Genomic DNA, 20,775 nt, shown 5'->3' with positions numbered 1-20,775 from the left:
TAAAACTTTTTGGAATTCCTATCAAAATTAAAGCCTTTCGGGAGATAATTCCTAACTTGGTTTTGCTCCAAATTCTTCTCTTTACCCGAATATAGTAATTTGCAGCATTGGTTCACATTTGATTACAAAAATCTGCATCTTTGTGTAGTATCTTTTGTACCTTAAGGACAGGGAGAAAAACTGTATGTGTTTTGAAGATTAAATACCCATTCGGGTGAAGGATCCAATCTTGGCATTTTTCCTAAAGAGAAAATTAATTTCTTTGTTGGTTTCTCAAGCTTTTCAGTTCACACAATTTTGAAAATTTGTTCTTCCAGACTCAATTAGTGAGTCTGTGAGTTTTAGTTATCTAAATAGACCGGTCTAATGTATTTCATTTATTGATGTCTACATGTATCGTGTTTTGCAAAGTTGCGCTGCGTGGGCAGCAACGTGAACCTGGCGAGACAAATCTTTGTGTAGATTTCCCTAAAACAATAATCTTTAAAAAAAATTGCGCACAAAAAAAATCATCTTTATGCAAGATTTGATTTTAGTTAAATGGAATCATTTGTGGTGGCCAGAGGAGCATGGTGCATAGTGAGTTACTCGGGGCCCACGAGTGAAGCTATACACTGTCATTGTGTTTATGGATGTTCATTGTTGTATCAGAACACGCTTCAAACAAAATCTAGATAGTTTGCTGTACAATTTAGTGGTGATGTTTGCACTACATGTTTCTACATGATGACAAAATGGAATGGTTTGTCAACTACATTTTGAAAATAAAAAACGTTGCCGCTCGATGGACATGTGTAACATATATTTCGCAATTGACAGTAGCGTGAATCGTTGGAATATTTGTGTGTCCGTTGCAACGCACAGGCACTCAGCTAGTTAGAGGCTAGGATTTAAGATTTTTTTATTTTGGTGACTAAAAATCACCGGATTTAGTTAACTCCTCGATCGCTAGCGGATAAGCATGTTTCTGATCGTTAGGGTCCACATGTCGGACCACGTAAAACTGGGCACCTCTCCATCCCTCTCACGCCATCTGCACTGTCAGCCGTCGGATCTGTGATCTGGGCGAAATCTGGCCGTTGGTTTGTGGGCTTCGTCCTAAAGAGCAGCTGTTCCCGTAGAAAAATCGGAGTAGGCGGCGCACATCTCGTCGGTGGTTGCGAACATCGGCATGTCCCAGGCTGGGACGCAGCGCGGTGGAGGAGGTCGCCGGTGCCGGGGGCACGAGGACGAGGGGGATTTCTCGTAGGGTTTCTGGTCGACGCCTCTTCCTCTCCATCGTGCTTGCGAGCCATAGGGTTTGTATGATCTTCCTCCCCTCCTGCTGGTAATCTCCCTCCCCTCCTGCTCTGTTCCGACGGGTTCGTTTCGAGCCATAGGGTTTGTATGATCTTCAACTGGCAATGCTGCATGCGATGTGATATTATTAATTTTGGAACATATAACCTGATGAAAAATCGTGTTCTTGATTGGTGGTATGATGGAAGAGTTTGGCATTGCTTAGTTCTATAAACTTGAAGGGAACTCTGAACATGCACTTTAAACAACATTTCCTTTCGCTGGGAACAAGAAAAGCTACAACTTGCTGACACACTGTCATAAATAAATCAGTTTTAATCCCAAATTTTTAAAATTCGATAGCATCCACATTCACAAATACTTAATTGATCAGATTGATTTTCCATCAGCTTTTCATTGGACAAGAAGTGTCTTCATTACCTTTTCACTCTCGCTCAATGAACAAAGTTATTTGCTGAAGAGAGTAAAATGGTGATTCAGACTCTCCAAATCCTGCTAACAGAACTTCCATGAGGAGATATCAGGTACTTGGTTAGAATATCTCTCCTTTTGGTGCGGAATATGTCTTTCTCTTGTTATTATTGTGGTGGCTCCTAGATATATATTATGTGAAGATGGACAGCATACGAAGCTAAGGCATATTTTTAATTGTCATGTATTTTCTGTCAAGAGAAACTTTCAATTGGTACTTGATAGAAGACGATTAGTTGATTCTTGTTTTTTCATGCTGAGTAGGACAGGTAATAGAAGTGTGTTCTTCTATAGCCTACTCCTATTTAATTTTAGATGATCACACTCCTGTATAATATAAGATGATGATATGACATGAGAATCAGCTCTTACAATGGCCAGTGCGAACCTAGCCAAATTATAGGTCATATATGTTCTGAGTAATGGCTGACCTGGATATATTCTTTTGCCCTTCTTAGGTTGAGTTATCCTAAGTTGTCTTGCATAACCTCATATAAATCTCAATATTGTGCTTATGTCCTTTCTTTCCCTCGCATTATTGCTTAGGATTATTCATTTCCTGTTACTAATGCCACTTACACATATTAGTGTGACAACTTTGTCTTCATAGCCTGGAAAGTTAATTTTTTTTATCATGCCACCAGAGTCTCAAATATTGTGTTCTCTTGTTCGACGATTGATTTTTATTTCTGGCTATAGTGAATAGCAATTTTTTTTTGAATTTTAATACAGGGTGATGCATAGGCTCCGAGTTTTGAAGACGAGTCTATGAATGGCTATAATGTTGTCTTAAGGATCAGAACCATGATATGCACTGAGAGAGCCTTGTCAGAAGATTACAGGTGGATCATATAAAGCCCTAACCTAATGAACGGTTAACTTAGTGGAACCTAATGAACGGTTAACTTTGTGAGGAAGAATCAATCTCATCTTTTATCTCATGAACGTTTTATTATGCAGGAATTGGATGTCTCCATCTGTTCAAATTGAATATCATATGATGGATCTCTGCTGTGTAAGGCACCCTTGCAACATGGCAACACCACTGTTGTAGCCCGCAACCTCAAAACACATTGATGTTGGACGGGGGCACATGGGGAGCTGCCATGGACCGTCACCTGATTTCTGTTGGCCTAGCCACTTATTGCAGGCGGAGGTGCTACATGTCCTCTCTGGGGCGTTCTCTCTTGTAGCTGCGTGTGCCACCATCACCTCTGGAACGCCCACAACTCCTCCATCAGGTGCTGAGCCGATAAAGTTGACTACAAGTGCAGGCGCTCCAGGTAAACGCTCCCTCCGCTATTCTCCACCCACACCAATGTCCTTTCAAAATCAGTGGTAGGCTGATTCGTTTTCTAGATTAAAATCGTGGCATGGATAGATTTCTTTGAGATCCACTTGCAAGATAAAAATCTAAAACTCATCCTGGCACCCAGTGCAGTTACCTCCTATAAACACATGAAAAAAGATTCTTCTAGATTACTTTCTATGAATCTCTTAAGTTTGGATCTTGCTGCAGTTTTAATGAGAGATCATGTTTTTTTACTCGTGCTTGACTTGATAAGGTTAGAATTTCTTGTGCTTGACTTGATGAGATTAAGCTCAATGTAACAAGTAAATATCAAGGATTAAAAATGTCTCAGTTCTGGCAGGCAGTATGCAGAACATACAATCAGTTTTTTCTTTATAGCATGGTCAGGATCTTTTTACTACTGTATGCCTGCAAGTCATTTGTTATTTCTGCATTTTTGCATTTTTTTTTGCCAACTAATTATGGTGCTCCTTCATTTGTTTTTACAAAACAGTTTGGTATCAATTTCATATCATCACACGCAGCACTAATGCAGTCAATTTTTGTCTTGTATGACAATTATTATCTTCCACACTACCATAGGATGTATTGCCAAGTTTTTACTAAGTTATGGCCTGGGCAATGTGCTACAGATCGATGATTTTGGGTTGGATTTTCGCTCTTTCAGAACTGAGAGCCAACATTTTTTTTTCCTACAGCGTATAGATTCTAAAACCAGATCGGCCAAAATGCAGGTTGCATTTTGTGATTTTTGCTTGACTAAGAGATGTCTTTAGCTTATTATGCTTCCGTAGTACTGAGCCTACAACTGTTTCTCAGCCAGGGAAAGAGAGTGCACACCGGCCCCTCTACTATAAAGAATACTCCCTCTGATCCTGAATTTTTGACTCAAATTTGCCCAAATATGGATGTATTTATTCTTAAAAAGCGTCTAGATACATGTAATATTTCGACAACAATTTAGGATCAGAGGGAGTAGTTCTAAAAAGATTCATAGCTTTAGAAAAACTAACTTTTCATGTTGACTGTCATTTTCTGCATATTTCTGGTATGCCATTTTTGCTCAGGTCTGAACATGTGTTGCACTTCATATTCACTTCTAATATTCAGTTATGATTTATAGAACTAATGGCAAACTGTTCTTTCTTTGGCAGGCGCACTTTGAAGGGCTTAGTACGAAGCAATTCTCACTTGCCTATACCCGATAAAGAATTATGATAACCTCTGAGACGATATGAAAAATATGCATTTTCATGTAGTTTTAACGTTCTCGTTCCATGTGTCTATATGTTTGTATCAATTTCTATCATTCAATTGTCCAAACTGACGGGCGCGGCCATCATGATCTAGTATGGGACATGTCCGAAGACCGACCGAGCACGCGTCTCTTCTTCCTCGCTCCCCTCCTCCACCCGTTGCCGCTTCTCCTCCTACCTCTGGCCGGCGATTGGAACATACTGTAGCAGTCCCATACGCCCACAAGTATCCCTTGCTCTTCAAGGCGGGGCGAGGCGGCGCGGCGCGGCCGCACGGGGCGGCGGGCGCAGGAGAGGCGGCCGCAAGCGGGCAGGCCAGGCGGCGCGGCGGCCGCAGAAACGGGGCCTGCACGGGGCGGCGGGTGCAGGCGGCGGGGCCGCACGCACGGGGCTCGCGGCGGGCTTAAGAGGGTAGGCGAGGGCGCGAGGGGCGCACGAGAGGGGGCCGCAGGGGGGCAGGCCAGGCGGCGCGGCGGGCACAGGAGCGGGGGCCGCACGGGGCGGCCGGCGCAGGAGGCGCGGCCGCACGCACGGGGCTCCCGACGGCCTCAAGAGGTGTGCCATGGGTTCCCATTCATTGGGTCATCAACCTTAAAAAAAATTGATTGCAGCAATAAACAGTGTTGGCTTATTTGTCTTTACATACTCCGTACATATCAAAGAAAGCTGATGGCTTACTTTGGTAGATTTATGGATGACACTGGACAAAGGGCATCCCGCTAGACCAGGAAAGGCTAATATTTGCTGGGAAGCAGCTGGAAGATGGACGGGCATCCGCCGACCACAACATTCAGAAAGAGTCGACACTACATTTGAGAGCGTATGTATGAACATCAGCGTCCATACGCTCAATGCTAAACTTGGCTATGATCACTAGATTTGAGGTTTTCTTCTGTAGAATGACTGCTTCAGTCGAAATATTAATAATGTGGGCAACATTAATAAAAAGGGTAGTTGACAGGGATTGCTTGACAGTGTAATTAGTTTATGAAATGAACATATCTTATTGGCCACGAAGTGTTCTCTTTGCTCCAAATTGTGATGAGTTTTCAATTTGCAGCCTATTTGTATATTACAAATGTTTATGTTTTTGGGTGTAATCTTAGATGAGGCTACATGATAAGAGTCGGAGCCACACATCCATACCGGCAGGAATCTCATGGGGATGTACTCGGTTGTCAGCATTTGAAGTTATAATCTAGAACAAGTTCAGCATAGGCCCTGCAAATTAGAAAAACAAGTTGGGCATACATTCATCAACAATAGCTATGACAGAGAACTACTTTATGGGTGTTAACAAATAAGCAAAATTAATAAGATGCATATCATAAGGTATCCTATTCATCACAACAATGGTTTATCCCTCTATGATTATATTGATTTAATAGTCACACTAGGAGCATTGTACTGAACGAATCAAGACAGATGGAGCAGAGTGGGGAGGGGCGGGGGGGGGGGGGGGGGGGGGGGGGAGTTGTTTGAATAGCGAGTACCAATAGAGGCTAGCCGAGTGCTGCTCCTGGACAAACAATTTATGAAGCAGATGAAAATGAATATGTATGCTCATCTTTATTATTTTGAATCTATTGCTTTCCAAAAATTACAGATGCATATGCTGCTATCTTTTTATCATCTGAATCACATCTTCTTTGCATCACTTGTGACTATTCTTCTTCAGTCAATTACTATTTCAGAGAATGGGCTCTCTATGCCTACTGGTGCAAAATAATATCTTGAACTGCACATTACCGTTCACTAACTAATAATATTTCCTGGCCTTCCCTTCCCTTGTTCCTTGATTCCTTCTAGCATATGTACTGTTTATACTAGCCACTAATTTTCCTTTTTAGTTTTATTTTGGTACATTCCTCGTGCACCTGCGAAGCCGCCTAATGCGGATTGCTGTTATGTATCCCTTTCCTCCCTTTCCCCCTGTAAGATCTGTTCTTCTTTGCCCGATTGGCTCACTAGCTGATTGGACAAATATTTTGTTTATCCTTGGCCAAATTGCTGTTTATATGTGACTTAGGTGCATAGTGTCATATGTCATCCAAGCTGATTGGACTTATTATGTGTATTCTTGTCCATATTGCAGTCTTTATTAGACTTAGGTATGGTGTCATGACATAGTCATAAATTTATTCTCAGTCTGCATATGATAGCACAATAGATATGCTTTTGCCTTTAATTTGTAGCCTCCTATCCATGAAAGTTCTGTAGACCAAGAAAAATGCAAAGAATGTTCTTTGTATAATTTGAAAAAAATTACACAAGGATGTGACATAAAAAAATATTGCACCTTTTTATACAAAGAGAATAATTATCTACTATATTGTTTTCTGGTTGCACTTGGAAAATGAATTATATAACCTCTATGCTGACCCCTATATATTTTGTCTGCGACATTGTTGTTTAAAAAAATGAGTCGAACGGGGGAGGCCCCCTGTGGAATTTATTTGAGCTTAAAGCGACCAGGATGAGATGCCCGAATTCTGCTCTTGACTGGAGTCAAGACCTGGTCAGCAGGGATGCACCACTGCGGCATTCTTGTGGCATTGGTAATTGCTCAAGTGAAAAGGTACCATGTACTTTCATCTAGGTCATTGTATTCCATTCCTTATTTCGATAACATATTCCAAACTGTCATATTGTTACGTATCTGGCTTCACTTGTTTCACCTTTTGGACTTCTTTGTTATTCTCTTTTCGACGGCGGTAAACGTCAGTGTATTTCTTTTTCCAGATTTCGGAGAATGAAATGAATGGAGCCACATATGGAGGATTAAATTGTCCCCATTTGTTTAGAATATGTTGTTTATGTTTTGGTTGTCTGAAAATATGCCTGGCCAGGGCCAGTGAAGATATTGTTTTCTGGGAAAACCCAGCAGGTGCACTGCCTTTTCGTTAAGGAAATGTAACAAGATATGTACAAAGAGTGGGCCAGCGAAGATTTCAAGTGTGTATATATTGATCAGCACTCCATATTTGAGCTCCTTTTTATGCCATCTGGGGTAGGTACGATGTGGTCTTAAAATGGGTACTTTCTTTTATGGACTGCGTTCAACAACCGGACCCATCAAATTGATGTATGAGAATTCTGTTTTGGGGATTTTATGCACCATATGCGATCTTGTGCAACAAAAGGAGATTTGGCTTGGATATACATTCATTAGAACCAATACTTACTACTTTTTCTTCTGTTCATTCAGTCAATGATATGGACTGTATAAGATGTACACATGACAGCTAGGGATTGCTAGATCATTGCTGTAGCAGGTTGCTGCTGATCACCCTTTGTAACAGTTAGTACCATATCACTCGAATTTGGGCGATTTGCCCACCAAAAAGAAATAAAAACAGTTCATTACTGTCATTTTTCTTCTATCATTTTCGGTGATTCATCATAGTGGTCCATTGTCATCTTCCCTTTTTTTCCGCACTGTTGTTACTACTCCTTCCCATCCTAAATTCTTGTCTTAAATTTGTCCGAATATGGATGTATCTATTTTTAAAAAGCATCTAGATGCACGTAATATTTCGATAACAATTTAGGATCGGGAATAGTATTTAGCAGTTCATTCATGTTACTGAATGTGACGGGAGAAAGAGAGAGAATGTACAGAACTACAGTACAAAAGTAATCTTTTTTAAGTTTCCATTGAGCAGTTAAAGTGACATTCTCGTATTTGTCCTAATCTTGTAATCACCCAAAAATGTCTAATTAGTATAGAGCAGAAAGCCATATTGGTCTTGGGGGATTCAGAGTGGAGAGCTAAAATTTGGTTACACTTGCTGTAAACTGGAATGCTGCAAAATGCAATGCCTGAATTCGCAGCATACATACATTTGTCTGTCAGTCAATCTATGAGTATGAGAGTATGTATAATGATGTATCTACACCGTCGTCAGAAATCAAAACCGAGCAGATAAGTTAATTCCGGAAGCGCGAGGAACGTCAGAACTCCCGTGGGTCCACGAACAAGACGCCGGGCGGTGGCGCCGTCATCCAGGCGTCATCTTCTTCGTCTTCATCAGCGGCGGCGTGGAAGGCATTGCCGGAAGCGGCGGGGGCGGCGAGCTTCTTGACGCACCAGACGTCGTCGTGGCAGGAGAATCTGGCCCAGTGCGGGACGGCGGCGGCCGCAGGGTCATCCGGCCCGAGATCCGCCGCCACGACGGCGCACGCGGGGTTCCTTCTCGCCACGTTGTGCGCGTGGCGGCAGAGGGAGCGGAGCAGGGCCGGCCCGTCAGGCCCGGACATGCGGAGCCCGTAGAGGAGGTACGTCCCGAAGGGGCGGAACACGTCCGGGAGCGAGGGCACGCGCAGCCACGGCGCGTGCCGGTCCAGGGCGCGCGCGGCCGCCAGCGACGCCCTGAGCAGCGGCGCCGCGCCCGACACCCGCAGCCGCAGCGACCGCGTGGCGTCCCACACGCTCAGCATCGCGTACGACGCCGGCGTTCCGGCATCGGCATCCGGCGGGGCGCCGCGGTTGAGGGCGAGGTAGGTGCCGAGGGTGAGCTTGTGGGCGAGCAGAGCCGGGAGGTCGGCGGGGACGAACTCGGCTTCTTGCAGCGTGGTGGCGGCGTAGGCGGCGGCGGCGAGTTGGGGCGGGAGCTGGAGCACGCGGTGCGCGGCCGGGACGCGGGCGCGGTGGCGGTGCACCGGGTGGCCCAGGAAGACCGGGCGGCGGAACGGGGCGTAGCCGAAGCGGCCGGTGAAGAGAGCCAGGGAGGCGGCGTTGGAGGACGTGGTCGCCATGGTCGCGTGCGCCGCGCCTCTCGCCGCGCACCACGCCTCCGCCCGGGACACCAGCGCCGTCGCGATCCCGAGCCGCCTGCACGTCAAACCATGCCGTTTTTCGTCAGCCGACACGCACATACTAATGCGGCTAGCTCGGCTGCCTCTTACACGTGCACAAGTGTGCATATTTTGTTTGTTTTACCTGTGGGAGGGGGAGACCCTGAGGCCGAGGAGGCAGGCCGTCTTGGCGAACTCATGCTGCTTCTTCTTCTTCCCTCGGCTCACTGCCCTGACGCACGCCTTGATCACCCCGACCACCTCTCCTGCTTCTTCTTCTCCGTACTCAGCAACCTACTCACCGATATACAAAATTAATTAGCTTAACTGTTACCAAGGCACATCACTGTCAGATTAATCAGAGTGTCGTGTACTCTAATTTAAAAAAAGTTGTTGAGATCGACCCAACGTACGTAAGTACTACGGAGTACATGGGAGTACTTGATCTGGGACAAGTGTCAATGGAAACGGGTTAATTTACAGATAATAATTACCAGGATGACGTGGTCCGGCGAGTGGCGCACCCGGGCGAACGGGTCGCCGATCTGCTCCACGTACAGCGACATGCCTCTCTTCTTCTTCGTCTTCTTTTTGCGCCTCCTGCACTTCTTATTGGCGGCGCCACCGCCGTCTTCTTCGGCGGTGCCGGTGGACGCGACGTCATCCGCCTGGTCGCCGGAGAGCCCGACCTGGCACCGGCGCTCCAGCTCCTCCACCGCCGGCAAGTCCCTCTCCATTTCGAACTCCCTGACTCTTATCGCCATCTTATGCTTCTTTTCCTGATCACCCATATATAAAATCTCTCCCTAAAGGTCAAATTCTTGATGCTCTCTGTGGACTGTGGTCGATGATCTCTCTCTCTCGATCGAGCTTATATATATTGATCTCTAGCTATGACAAAGGAATATGTAGAGCTAAATTTGTGTGCTTTTGCAAGCTTTGTGGCAATGTCTTGGTGAGTGCTGCGCTGCTAATGCTGCTAGCTGCTTTCTGATCGGTTGGGAGGGAAGGGACTGGGAATTTATACACGTAGGTTGACAGGGAGGGTAGGAGGAGAGAGGAGGGAGGGGGGGGGGGGGGGGGGGGGCGTGGTGGGGGCCCGGGAGAGAATAATGGCTGATATGCAAAGGGACAAGATATTAGAATACTTATGCGCGCTTAATTTGTATAATGGTTAAGCTAGAGCTTTGATTTGATCATTAGGAGGGTTAACTTAGTGTTATATCTAGTCCTCACTTAAATTATATCTCTGTGCTTATCTGCTCTCGGCTCTCTAGTGACATTCTAGGATGTGTGCAGTTAAACTTTGGTTTTGAATAATTACCGTCCGGTTCCTGGGAAATGGGTTTATCAACCGGATAATCTAGTATTTTGAAAGTTATAAAATTAAGCCATGAATGAATCTGTGTCCTCGAATTAGCAGAGATAGCTCTGTCTACTGTACACTATGGTTACATTAATATTGTCGAATTACACATGTATAATACATGATCATCTTCAAAGGAAAAAAAAATTGAGTTTAAAATTTTGATTAGAAAACTCCGTTCAATAAATGTCAGGATTTCCTGATTACTGCCGTTGCCGCGCAAATCCCGGTCTCCTCACGCAAAAAAAAAAATGATCCGGTAGCCAAAGCCGTAATAGGACCTATAGTCGATCTCAAGTTTCTCTTTTTCCGGTTAAATATGTTGAGCTAATGGGACTTAATTTAATAAGACGCAACAATGAACATTTAACTAGTTTTATAATCCCTCTGATTCTAAATTTTTGTCGTGGTTTTACCTCGACAAGAATTTAGGTAGCTTATATTTATACTAGATATCTCATATGTGGAACATCCAAGAAAAGGAACCTATATGTAGCTTATATTTATACTAGATATGTCTCTATGCTTAATGGAACTCCGATGGTTAACATCCAAGAAAGGAACCTATATAGCTACGATGCTATGTGTACCATGAGACATATAGGAACACTACCCATTAAACAATTAAGGTTCTAATCAATGTGTAATGAATTTGATTTGTTCTCCATAGATTACCTAAGCTCTCACTTAGCTTCATGTGTGTCAAAGTGGCACAATTATTAATTAGGTAGATAGTAGCTCCGGAGATAGGCCAAAGCCTATCAATCCTAGCGCATCCAAACATATATTCTGCACGAAGCATTTCTGGATATGTAGTTAGGATATAATCTTGGGGCATCATATATGTCCCTCGTAGACAAAAGATACATGCTGGAAGCACAAACGTAGAAACAGATCCAAGGGAAAAAACAAAACATGATGGTTCTTTTTGCCCAGACACGCTAACAGATCAAAACAAGGTTCCCTTACACCGTTGAATTCTTTCACATGATGGCAAGAATAATTACCGTTTTTCTTTATTTGAAGGATGGTTTTCTCCTTCCTAGAGGGTGGATTACAAGTCCAAATTAGTGGATTTGTCACACATAAAAATACATATGTATTGTCTTAATTAGGTAACAATTCTCCGAGTTTTTTCTTCTGAAAATGCTCTTGGGTTTCCAAAGTCTTCTAATTAAGACGATACATATGTATTTTTATTTGTCACAAATCAACTAATTTGGACTGACTTGTCCGTCAATTGTCGTCGCCCCATTGTTCTTCGTCCGTTTTTTTGTTTTCATGGATATTAAGTACTGTGAGTGTGACTTTATTCGTTCCATGGGTTGTGTGCATCTAGCTAGTTACAGAGACATCGGGCGGTTGAACTCTTATTACATCTCTGTATGATGTATGATTGTATCAGGTTGATACGAAGATGAGAATATAAGCTCCCTTTTCCGAAGGATTTTTTTTTCTCTAGCAAGATTCACCTAGAAGAAGTCGTAATATTTTTGCGTCGGTCAAAGTGACGATGTGGCCATTGTAAATATAATCACTTGTATATTCTCATAGATCATGCCGGTGAGCATGCTTTCAGCTATTTCGTGCTGGTTTCCCAGCGCATGTATCCTTTTGGGGTTTCGAAATGTACCTACGTGCTATCAGTTAAAAACTGTACTATAAACTTCAGTTGTGGACTCGTCGTTGTGCGTGTTCAACACGTTCATGTCCTCTGGCTAGTGAGTAGTGAGTTGCGCATGTCTTGTTCAATCATAGCTTAACTCTTGGTCAATTCTACTGTTTGGGCATATAGTTAATTATTACCAACAAGACTTGCTAATAACTTGCTCGGTGTCTTCTTGTCCCGGTCCTAGGAAAGTTCTACCCTCAGTAATATATGTGCTCAAAATCTAGCTTTTTGGTTTTGGACAACGATCTCATCTTTGACAATAACTTTGGAAAGTAATTTCTATCATAATTTATTCACAAAACCAAATAAAATCATGATATGATTCGTGAAGTACCATGACTAGAATGAAGGAGAGAGAGAGAGGGGCCCCCACATCGCTCTGTAGGGGCTTCTCGGGAGGCGACCAAATCACCCCGAGAGAGCGCCGCCCACGTCCGTTCCTCCCCTTCGCCGCCGCTGGTGGACGCCGGCGGGCAAAGACCGCGCGGTGCAGGCGGCGGCAGGCCTTCTTCCTGTTGGTCGTGGGCTCGTAGCTGGGCGCGGGAGGTCGCAGGCCCTCCTGTCCGTGCGACATCGCGATGAGGGCAGCTGCCTCCGGCCAGATCCGGCGGTTCTCAATCAGATCCAGCGAGTTCCGGCGGTCCTTCGTCCGGATCCAGCGGACCTCCGTCCGGATCTGTTGTCCCTGCATCCGGATCCGGCGTTCCCAGGTTTCTCCTTTCTCCTCCTTCGGTTTCCTCTCGGTGAAGGGCAAGTGGCGGCGTGTGCCTCACCAGCGGCAGGCGGTCTTCTACGACGGCGGTGGCGGGTGAGCTTCTGCTGCCGCAGGCATGCGAGGCGGCAGGCGGGCAGCAGCTGCGGCGGTGGTTGCAGCCGCCCCTTGCGGCTCCGGTGGCCTCTTCGTCTCGCAGTGGCCCGCACGACGCCATGGTGGCGTAGTGTTTCTCTTCCGCTGCGACATTGGGGTCATGTCCGTGACTTCCTTGTTTGTAGATTAGGTGTTCAAGGTATTAGCTCTGGGTGAAAACTTGCATAGACCTTGGTTTTTGCCGATGACATCGACGCCATTTGCGCCGTTTTCCTCCTTGGAGGTTTTGTCGATGAGCTTCTACCTTCCCTCACTTCGATGTATCGATATCTCCGGGTGAAAACCTAATATTTGGCGATGGCTAGATCAGGCGACGACGGCGTTCTAACGTCGCTTTCCTCCTTGGGGGCGTCGCCTTGGAGATCATGACTCTGGTGGCACTTGGTGGCATGCTTGTTCAAGGTGGAGTTTTGTCTCAGGTTTGTTGGAGGTTGGGTGGTGTCTCTTCTTGTGTCTTGTTTAGCCTAGCTAGACCGTCGGCATGTGTCCGGCGAGAGCGTGCGTTTCTTATCCTTGGTGTGACGTCGGCATGTGATGCCTTTCATCTTCACTGTCGGCACGTAGGTGTCGTGTTGTATTCTCGGTGTCATGTGGTCCTTCGGCTTACCCGACGGCAAGTAGAGGTACGATCTCGGTTACGAGTCGCCCTTCGATTTCATCTGCGGCACATCCGCGTCACGGTGGGTCTCAGTGGCGTATGGCCCTTCGACTCTGCCGGCTACATTCGTGTTGTGTCGGCCTTGACTATGTGCTTCCCTTTCGGCTACGGCGACAACACAGTGTTCGGGTGGGCTCGGCTGATCGACGGTGCTCTTTATTGTGCATTTCTTCGCCGTTGGCACGTTTCAAGTGTCTAGGTTTTCTTTGTTATGTTTATTTTGGCAAAGACTGCCATTGTACTTGTTGCATCTGATTCCTTAATTTAATTGAAATGTTGTGCAGACTGGCTTTTGCCCGCCGTAGTCACCTTCATGGGCTCAAAATCATGAAGTACCTTTTGAGATAGACCGATCAGCGTACAAGTTTAATTCAGATATCACATATCCAAATATTTGAAATAATTATTGAACTGATGGACCTAGCTACTCTCTCCGTTTCATAATTCTTGTCGAAATATTACATGTATCTAGACACTTTTTAGGAATAGATACATCCATATTTGGGCAAATTTGAGAAAGAATTATGAAACGGAGGGAGTTATAACAAAAAAAAAAGTTCGAGCTGATGGAGAAGAGTGCTTAATAATTTGACAGTTCACACCCAATCGGTTCACCCAAAAGGTCGAACATATTTCAACAATGGCATCGGTAGTAAAACTATCAAAAGGACATCCTTTTGTACTAACGTACGGAACGTATGGTAAGTTCATCGATGACGAAATCCATACTCCAGTTAGCCCATGTATCATGCATAACCTGGAATTAATTTATTGCCTCCAGAAGAGCTGATTTGGCTCATTTGCTGTCTACAACTACCAAACTTATATTGTTTAGTTTATAAAGAACATCTGGTTCACCTCAGAATATACATGCATTGGATTAATTAGTACCCATCGAGTGGCCATGACTTGGTACACATATATAGTTGCCAACTTGTTATTAATTCTTTTCTTTTTGTACTATGTGATCGAGATGCGAGAATATTCCAGTCAGATCATCGATGTGCAAGTCAACTACTCAAAAGCATTAATCGATCTAAGCAGAGTGAATTTTTTTTCTTAATTAAAATGTTCAATAATTCATTTTTGAGTTGAAGAAGAATTTGTTTTCAAACTAAGTAGGTTAACCATCTTGTAATTGTATAGTAATAAAAACAAGCTTAGATGCTTACATGCCTGCCAACTCGGTCAAATTAATTCTCTTACTTAATTCGTTAAGTCTGTGATCAGACGTGGCCTTCGATATTAAATTCTTTAAGATTTGCTTAACTCATGCAACGATTGACAGAAGTTACTCGTGGTATGAGTCGTGTATATATGTGGTACCTTTATCTTCACTTTCATATTAAATTATGAAAGAGAAGAGAAAATGTTGTGTGCAAATTAATTTGCATTCACTATTGACAAACCAAGATCTTGCAATTTCCGCGTACTTTAGAATTTCCAACAACTAATGTATATACCATGTTATAATAATACCTCTCTAGGTAGAGTACAGGAATGAACAAAACACATGATATACCTGTTCAAGATCATGTCACGAAAAAGTAGGGCACATTTCGACGACACGGCATCTTGAAAAGAATATATATGCATCTGCTACGTAGATTGAGCAACTGCAGAGATGCGTATCTAAGCAAAATTAATTGTTTTTACCCTAACATATATTAGGCTAAGCATGGACCATTAGCTTAACTACATGAGATAATTATGAGAGGCTATCCTGGAAGGTACTCGATCATCGCTCCCGTGTCGACCCTCAGGTGCATCCACACAAAAACAATGGTGTTCACCGGAAGCTTCGGTACCAATTAACTGCCAATGATCCAAGAGATCCATTTAATTAACAATAGTAATTAGTGTTCTAGTAGGGACCATGATTATTGTACTTGTGCTCAATCCTCGATCAAATGTATATATATGATTCGATGCGCGTGATCGATGATCTCGATCATCTAATTTTCTCCAAAGCCTGTGTGTCGTCGTTTGTAAAATTACACTCAAATCGCGCTAGAATCATATCATGTACGTAGCAGTTCAGTTCGATCTATTAATTTGCCTTTTGACACATGATCTTCATGTTTGATCTTCTCATTTTGGAGAAGATCTTGAGGTTCCATTTGTATATGCACCATGTATCTTATAAGCTAGCTCGATGTATACATATGTTACTTTTAGATGGATCCTTGCATGTAGTCGTGTTAGGCGCACCAAATTAAGCAAATCAGTACTTAGGGCTAGTTTGATTGGGCGTGTGTTGTCAAGCCGGTGAGCGCTTTTTGGCAAAAGAAGAAGAAAAGGATATCTCCTAGCCAAATCGATATGCATGGTTACTTTTGATAATATTTATCATGGAGCATGTACTAAAAAAGAAGCAAAAACATATATTCCCTCCTTATCTCAGACTTTGTACTAAATCCCGAGATACTTATTGAATCGGAAGAAATAGTATTAATTCACTATTTTTGGCGAGACCCTAGCTAATTATTAGGGCCAGTGTGAAAGTTTGATTAGGTACATATAATCTGGTGGATACATATTTAAGGCTTCTGCAGCTACTGACAATATATCTGCAGAAAGACTAGTGTTAACGACAAAATATCTCATGTGATCTAGATTGCCAATTTGCCATCAGATTTGCACGCGCTTCTCGTTGTATTTTGAATACAAGCTTACTAACTTGCGCAGTATGCGTATATGTGAGGCTGTGAGCACATCCGCGGACCAGGCGTGGAATGAACTCAGCCCTGTTACTTGCAGTGGGGATCCAGAAATGAAATTATATATACTCCTCCGTCCCAAAATAAGATTTTTATACAAATCCACGTTATATATATCCACAGACAAAATTAGCGTCTGTGTCGACTCAATGAGCCACGGCTTCCGTTGGATTCGACACAGCTGTGCAGCCAGCCAGCCAGTCCCGGGCCCAGAGTATGTGTTTACGGAGGTAGCACAGCATTTTTATCACTTTTAATACAGTATATTATTTTTAGCACAAACTTGCATAATTGTTGCAACTAAAAAAGATATACTAATCAGAACCTGACTTAATTAGCTTATCTCTCTGAGTGAGCTTGAGGTGATGCAAGAGGAGGGGTAATAATCTATTACTGACTGGTTGAATGCAACCTATTATCAGGTGAAAACTTTTAATTCTAATCATTAAATCTTAAACAAACGGATCAGATAAAAGGTCAATTATATAAATGTGCATATTTTGGAGTAAAAAACATGACCTCTAATTTTTGTCCATTGAACTATATGCACTCCCTTTGATCAATTTATAAGGAACCTGAATGTATATTTGTAAGGCTAATTTTTTTTTAAATAATACGAATTATTTAATCATTATTGAAAATAATACACGTTTTAGATTATTTTTTAAAATAATACACCCTCGGCTTGGGCCAGGCCGACTAGAGCTAATCGGCCTGGCCCAAGCCGATTAGACCCACTCGGCCTCGCCCAGGCCGACTGGAGCCCAGTCGGCCTGTGGGAGGCCCCAATCGGCTTTGGCCAGGCTGACTAGGTGCTCGTCTTCCTCGTGCCATTGCTCGCCGGTTGATCTCACTTCGATTCCCCTGGTCTCCACCCATTCTCATCGCATTAACACATGAGAATTAATCTCCACTATTTCACGAACCAGTTTAGACGCTAGGTCTCCCGTTTTCCTTCTTTAATGGCCACTTTCATTGACACACACCGAATGCCGCCCGTCGGCATCCGTCTCCCGATCTCCATCCTCTGCCTATAAAAGGCAATTCCTAGCGCGTCACCGTGTGCCTCTGCCCTTCCTCTCTCATTATCCTATTGAGAAGTTGTCCCCTCAAGCTCTCTACATCTCGTGCCACGACCACTTTCCTCTGCCATCCATCGCCTCCATTGTTGAAGGGGAGCTCGTTCCGAAGCTCTGTTCCTCGATTCCTTTCACCGGAAGACTCGTCTGACCCCTTCACCTTTTTTGACAAGGTTTCGCAAACAACCGTCGCCATTGTCCGTGCCATCCCCGACGTCATGTCGAAGCCGTGCCCTGAGCCCCGGCCGCGACGGGAGACCTATTGCGCCTGAACCGGTTCGTGGAATAGTGGGGATTAATTCGTATGTGTTAATGCGAAGAGACTGAGTGGAGACCAGGGGAATCGAAGGGAGATCATCTGCAGGAGTGGCGTTCGAGCTTCTGTTCCCCTGTACGTGCGAGGAAGACGAACACCCAGTCGGCCTGGCCAAAACTGACTGGGGCCTAATCGGCTTGGACCAGGCCGATTAGCTCCAGTCAGCCTGGCCAGGCCGAGGGTGTATTATTTTTTAGATTTTTCTAAAACGTGTATTATTTTTAATAATGATTTAATAATTTTTATTATTTTAAAAAAATTAGCTATTTGTAAGTGCAGGAAGTTCAAAGGCCCTGTTGGACCACTGAGAAGATAAAAAGGCACACCTAAATCATTATATAGATCCAATGCATCGTAATTCCATTTTGGGAGAGAGGGGATCGAGAGAGGGATGGATGTAGCCATGGCTTTCCGGCGGTCCCCAAGATTAATTGGACGCTTTGCAGTCGATCCTGTCATCCTGATAAACAGATTGAGGAAAAGCAAAGACCAATCGGAACACTTTATAACGGCATCAATGAACCTCTCATGGACACGCGGCTCGCTGAGGTGTCTCTGCAGCGGTAGTTCAACCCATCAACTGTCTTTTGCCTGAAACAGGGAAGAAGATCTAGCCTACTAACTCCGTAAAAAATATGGAACGTATTAGTTTTTCTTTCACCAATGTTTTGACCATAAACTACTCTATTAAGATATTATTATATGACATAGATTCATATTCATTGTATTCATACTCAAAGATATTTACTTATGGTTATGATTTTGATCACATTAGTCACATATTCATGAAGTAATTTGGTCAAAGGATTGGTCAACCGAACCCTATTATGTCCCTTATTGTTGGACAGAGGAAGTAGATGGTTACTCAATACTATTGGCCGCAAAAGTGCCTGCTCCTTTCGTCCCAAAATAAGTGTCTCAATTTTATCTAGATATATATGTATTTAGACACGTTTTGTTGTGTAGATTTGCTCATTTGAAAGAAAAGAATACGAGACTTATTTTGGAACGAAGGAAGTAGCTGATTACTGTTTAGCACGAGCCGTGTGTAGCTTAAACATCACATTTGTAGGATATGATGTTGTACTCACCATACTTATAGTATTTTTACAAAAAAAATACACTTACTAAAATAAAAATATGGCTAATCTGGAGATATAACGTGCTTTACTCTTCTTCGGTGCTGGCGCGAGTGCCAAGTATGTTGAACAATTTAAGGGCAATTTAAACATCGACACGGGATTGGATTATAAATTCTGCGCCGCTTGTTTAAGATGTTTAAATGGGATCACCATGTATTGTACAAGCCTCTAATGACTCCCGGACAGTCTTTTCTAATTCATCAATTAATAATGATTTTTCCGGTCGATCTTTGGTAACGATTCCGCTCTCTTCATCTGGAGAAAATACCAGGAACTATACCTTTGGTATAAAACCCAACTAACCCAGTTCCGAATGAATGTTCGACAAATATTTGGGAGCTTGCTCAGATTAGCGGGTTAGGCACATACAACTTTGTCCTTGAGCCCATATTGGTCTACGTTCCCTAGGTAATATCATAATATTGGACTATATAGCTGCACGTACCTCATCTGGATTCCACCCCAGTTGGTAACACTTCAGTAGTTCTGTTGCTGTCTAGTTTGTTGTTTATCTAAAAAAAGTGAAGTGGACTTCCATGAAAGGCCTCAAGTATCTCTATGCCCTTTCTGCCAAACTCTTATACGTGGAAGAAGATAATCAAGTTCATAAAGGTGGTAGCTCGATCGAAAGGAGATTGGAAAAGAGTCGTTTTTTGGATATGGTATTTTACAGAAACATTTATAGGTAAAAGTAAATAAATAATAAAGACCCTGTCGCTCCGTTTCTATTTTCTTTAATAAATTAATATTCAGACTTAGAAGAGGAGACTTGTGGAGGCCATGCATGGGTGGTCTATCAATGTGTTAAAAGGTCGTTATTTGTCTAATAAAGATCATATCATGACTTGATTAAACTCTGATCAATAATATGTCACTTGTTAGCCAAATTGCATCATGTGACGTCTTTGATTACAAAACTGGTAGTGCAATTGTATCTTTATGTTTGTTTTTGGAATCCTTCAGGTATGCTACACTTATATAACTTGTCCACTTGGAAAGTAATAAAACATTAGTATTCTATAGTAATGGGTGTCACGCTAACACTAAAGAACTAGTTAATGATGAGAATTGGTATAGATCAACTTGTTCCTCCTGCATTTTGTGATCAATGATTTATTGAGTTACTGTGGACAATGCACACCCTTTGGATGTTTCAAGAGAAAAATTCACTTCCCTTGGAATGGTAAGACTTGCTCAAATATATATATATATACCTTTGTTTCCTTGCACCACTTGCCAACCAAACTTGTAGTTTCTCTCAGGTTCTAGCTAAGCTGTCAACAGCAACAAGCTCGCTTGGGGATTGGAAGATGCATGACTTCAGGTATGAGAAAACAAAGTGACATGTGGCTAATGATGCTGGTGACGTTGACACCACCCGGCCCTGTCCCAAGGCTAGCTACCACAAGCAATGCATGGACCAATGGGATAAGGCAATGCCACTATGTCATAGATCACACTCAGAGCATGTACAATGGCTGTCAACATAGGTAATGTTTTCATAATCCACAATCCTCGGTGGACAGGATAAAAGGTCAAGAGAAAATATGTTATTTTTCCTCCTCAAGAGGGAGGTGTGATAGAGAAGTTACCATAAAAGTGAAATAAAATAAAATATAGTAATCAAATGGGTTGTAGCGGTTCTCTTGAAACAGAAAGAGTAAGATGCATCCACGGTCCTACCATTATTGGTGAGGTGTCAAGTTAGTTCTAAAATTACAAAACTGCATATTTGGGTCATACTTTTCTGCATGTTGTTCTTCGCAAGTCCTAAACTCATTAGAGTGGCGATCCCACGGACACGTTAGTAGAGGGTTCA

The 20,775-nt window shown here is 43.2% G+C and overlaps 1 protein-coding gene and 2 long non-coding RNA genes across 5 annotated transcripts; 2 read left to right on the top strand and 1 right to left on the bottom strand.

The window, feature by feature from the left end:
• Window positions 1-1,143: 1,143 nt before the first annotated feature.
• On the top strand, window positions 1,144-5,391 carry LOC104583442. 3 transcript variants are annotated; one of them, XR_002964400.1, is made up of 6 exons: window positions 1,144-1,298; window positions 1,689-1,823; window positions 2,503-2,612; window positions 2,731-3,053; window positions 4,237-4,893; window positions 5,025-5,391. It is a non-coding gene; the product is annotated as an uncharacterized LOC104583442 (long non-coding RNA). The 3 variants fall into 3 exon arrangements; XR_002964401.1 differs by having other exon boundaries at window positions 1,144-1,327; XR_731174.3 differs by having other exon boundaries at window positions 1,144-1,823.
• A 420-nt stretch (window positions 5,392-5,811) lies between these two features.
• LOC112271429 lies at window positions 5,812-7,710 on the top strand. Its single transcript, XR_002964359.1, has 2 exons — window positions 5,812-6,916; window positions 7,081-7,710. It is a non-coding gene; the product is annotated as an uncharacterized LOC112271429 (long non-coding RNA).
• Window positions 7,711-8,064: 354 nt separating this feature from the next.
• On the bottom strand, window positions 8,065-10,113 carry LOC100834320 (probable N-acetyltransferase HLS1). The gene is made up of 3 exons (XM_010235608.2): window positions 9,630-10,113; window positions 9,281-9,429; window positions 8,065-9,172 (listed from the first exon to the last, which is right to left on the bottom strand). The coding sequence occupies exons 1-3, from the start codon at window positions 9,924-9,926 to the stop codon at window positions 8,293-8,295; spliced, it is 1,326 nt and encodes a 441-aa protein (XP_010233910.1). The 5' UTR covers window positions 9,927-10,113; the 3' UTR covers window positions 8,065-8,292.
• Between the last annotated feature and the right edge of the window lie 10,662 nt (window positions 10,114-20,775).

Source organism: Brachypodium distachyon, chromosome 3 (genome assembly GCF_000005505.3).
Source record: "Brachypodium distachyon strain Bd21 chromosome 3, Brachypodium_distachyon_v3.0, whole genome shotgun sequence".
Lineage (NCBI taxonomy): Eukaryota > Viridiplantae > Streptophyta > Magnoliopsida > Poales > Poaceae > Brachypodium > Brachypodium distachyon.
Note: the sequence above shows the minus strand (reverse complement) of the source record. Positions and strands in the feature narration are given on the sequence as shown.

Excerpts from the sequence above, each read along its gene's own strand:
- LOC100834320 (XM_010235608.2), bottom strand. The coding sequence starts at position 9,926 with ATGGGTGATCAGGAAAAGAAGCATAAGATGGCGATAAGAGTCAGGGAG. Across the intron at positions 9,430-9,629 it reads CGCCGGACCACGTCATCCTG|GTTGCTGAGTACGGAGAAGA; the intron begins GTAATTATTATC and ends ATCGGTGAGTAG. Across the intron at positions 9,173-9,280 it reads AGGGTCTCCCCCTCCCACAG|GCGGCTCGGGATCGCGACGG; the intron begins GTAAAACAAACA and ends TTTGACGTGCAG.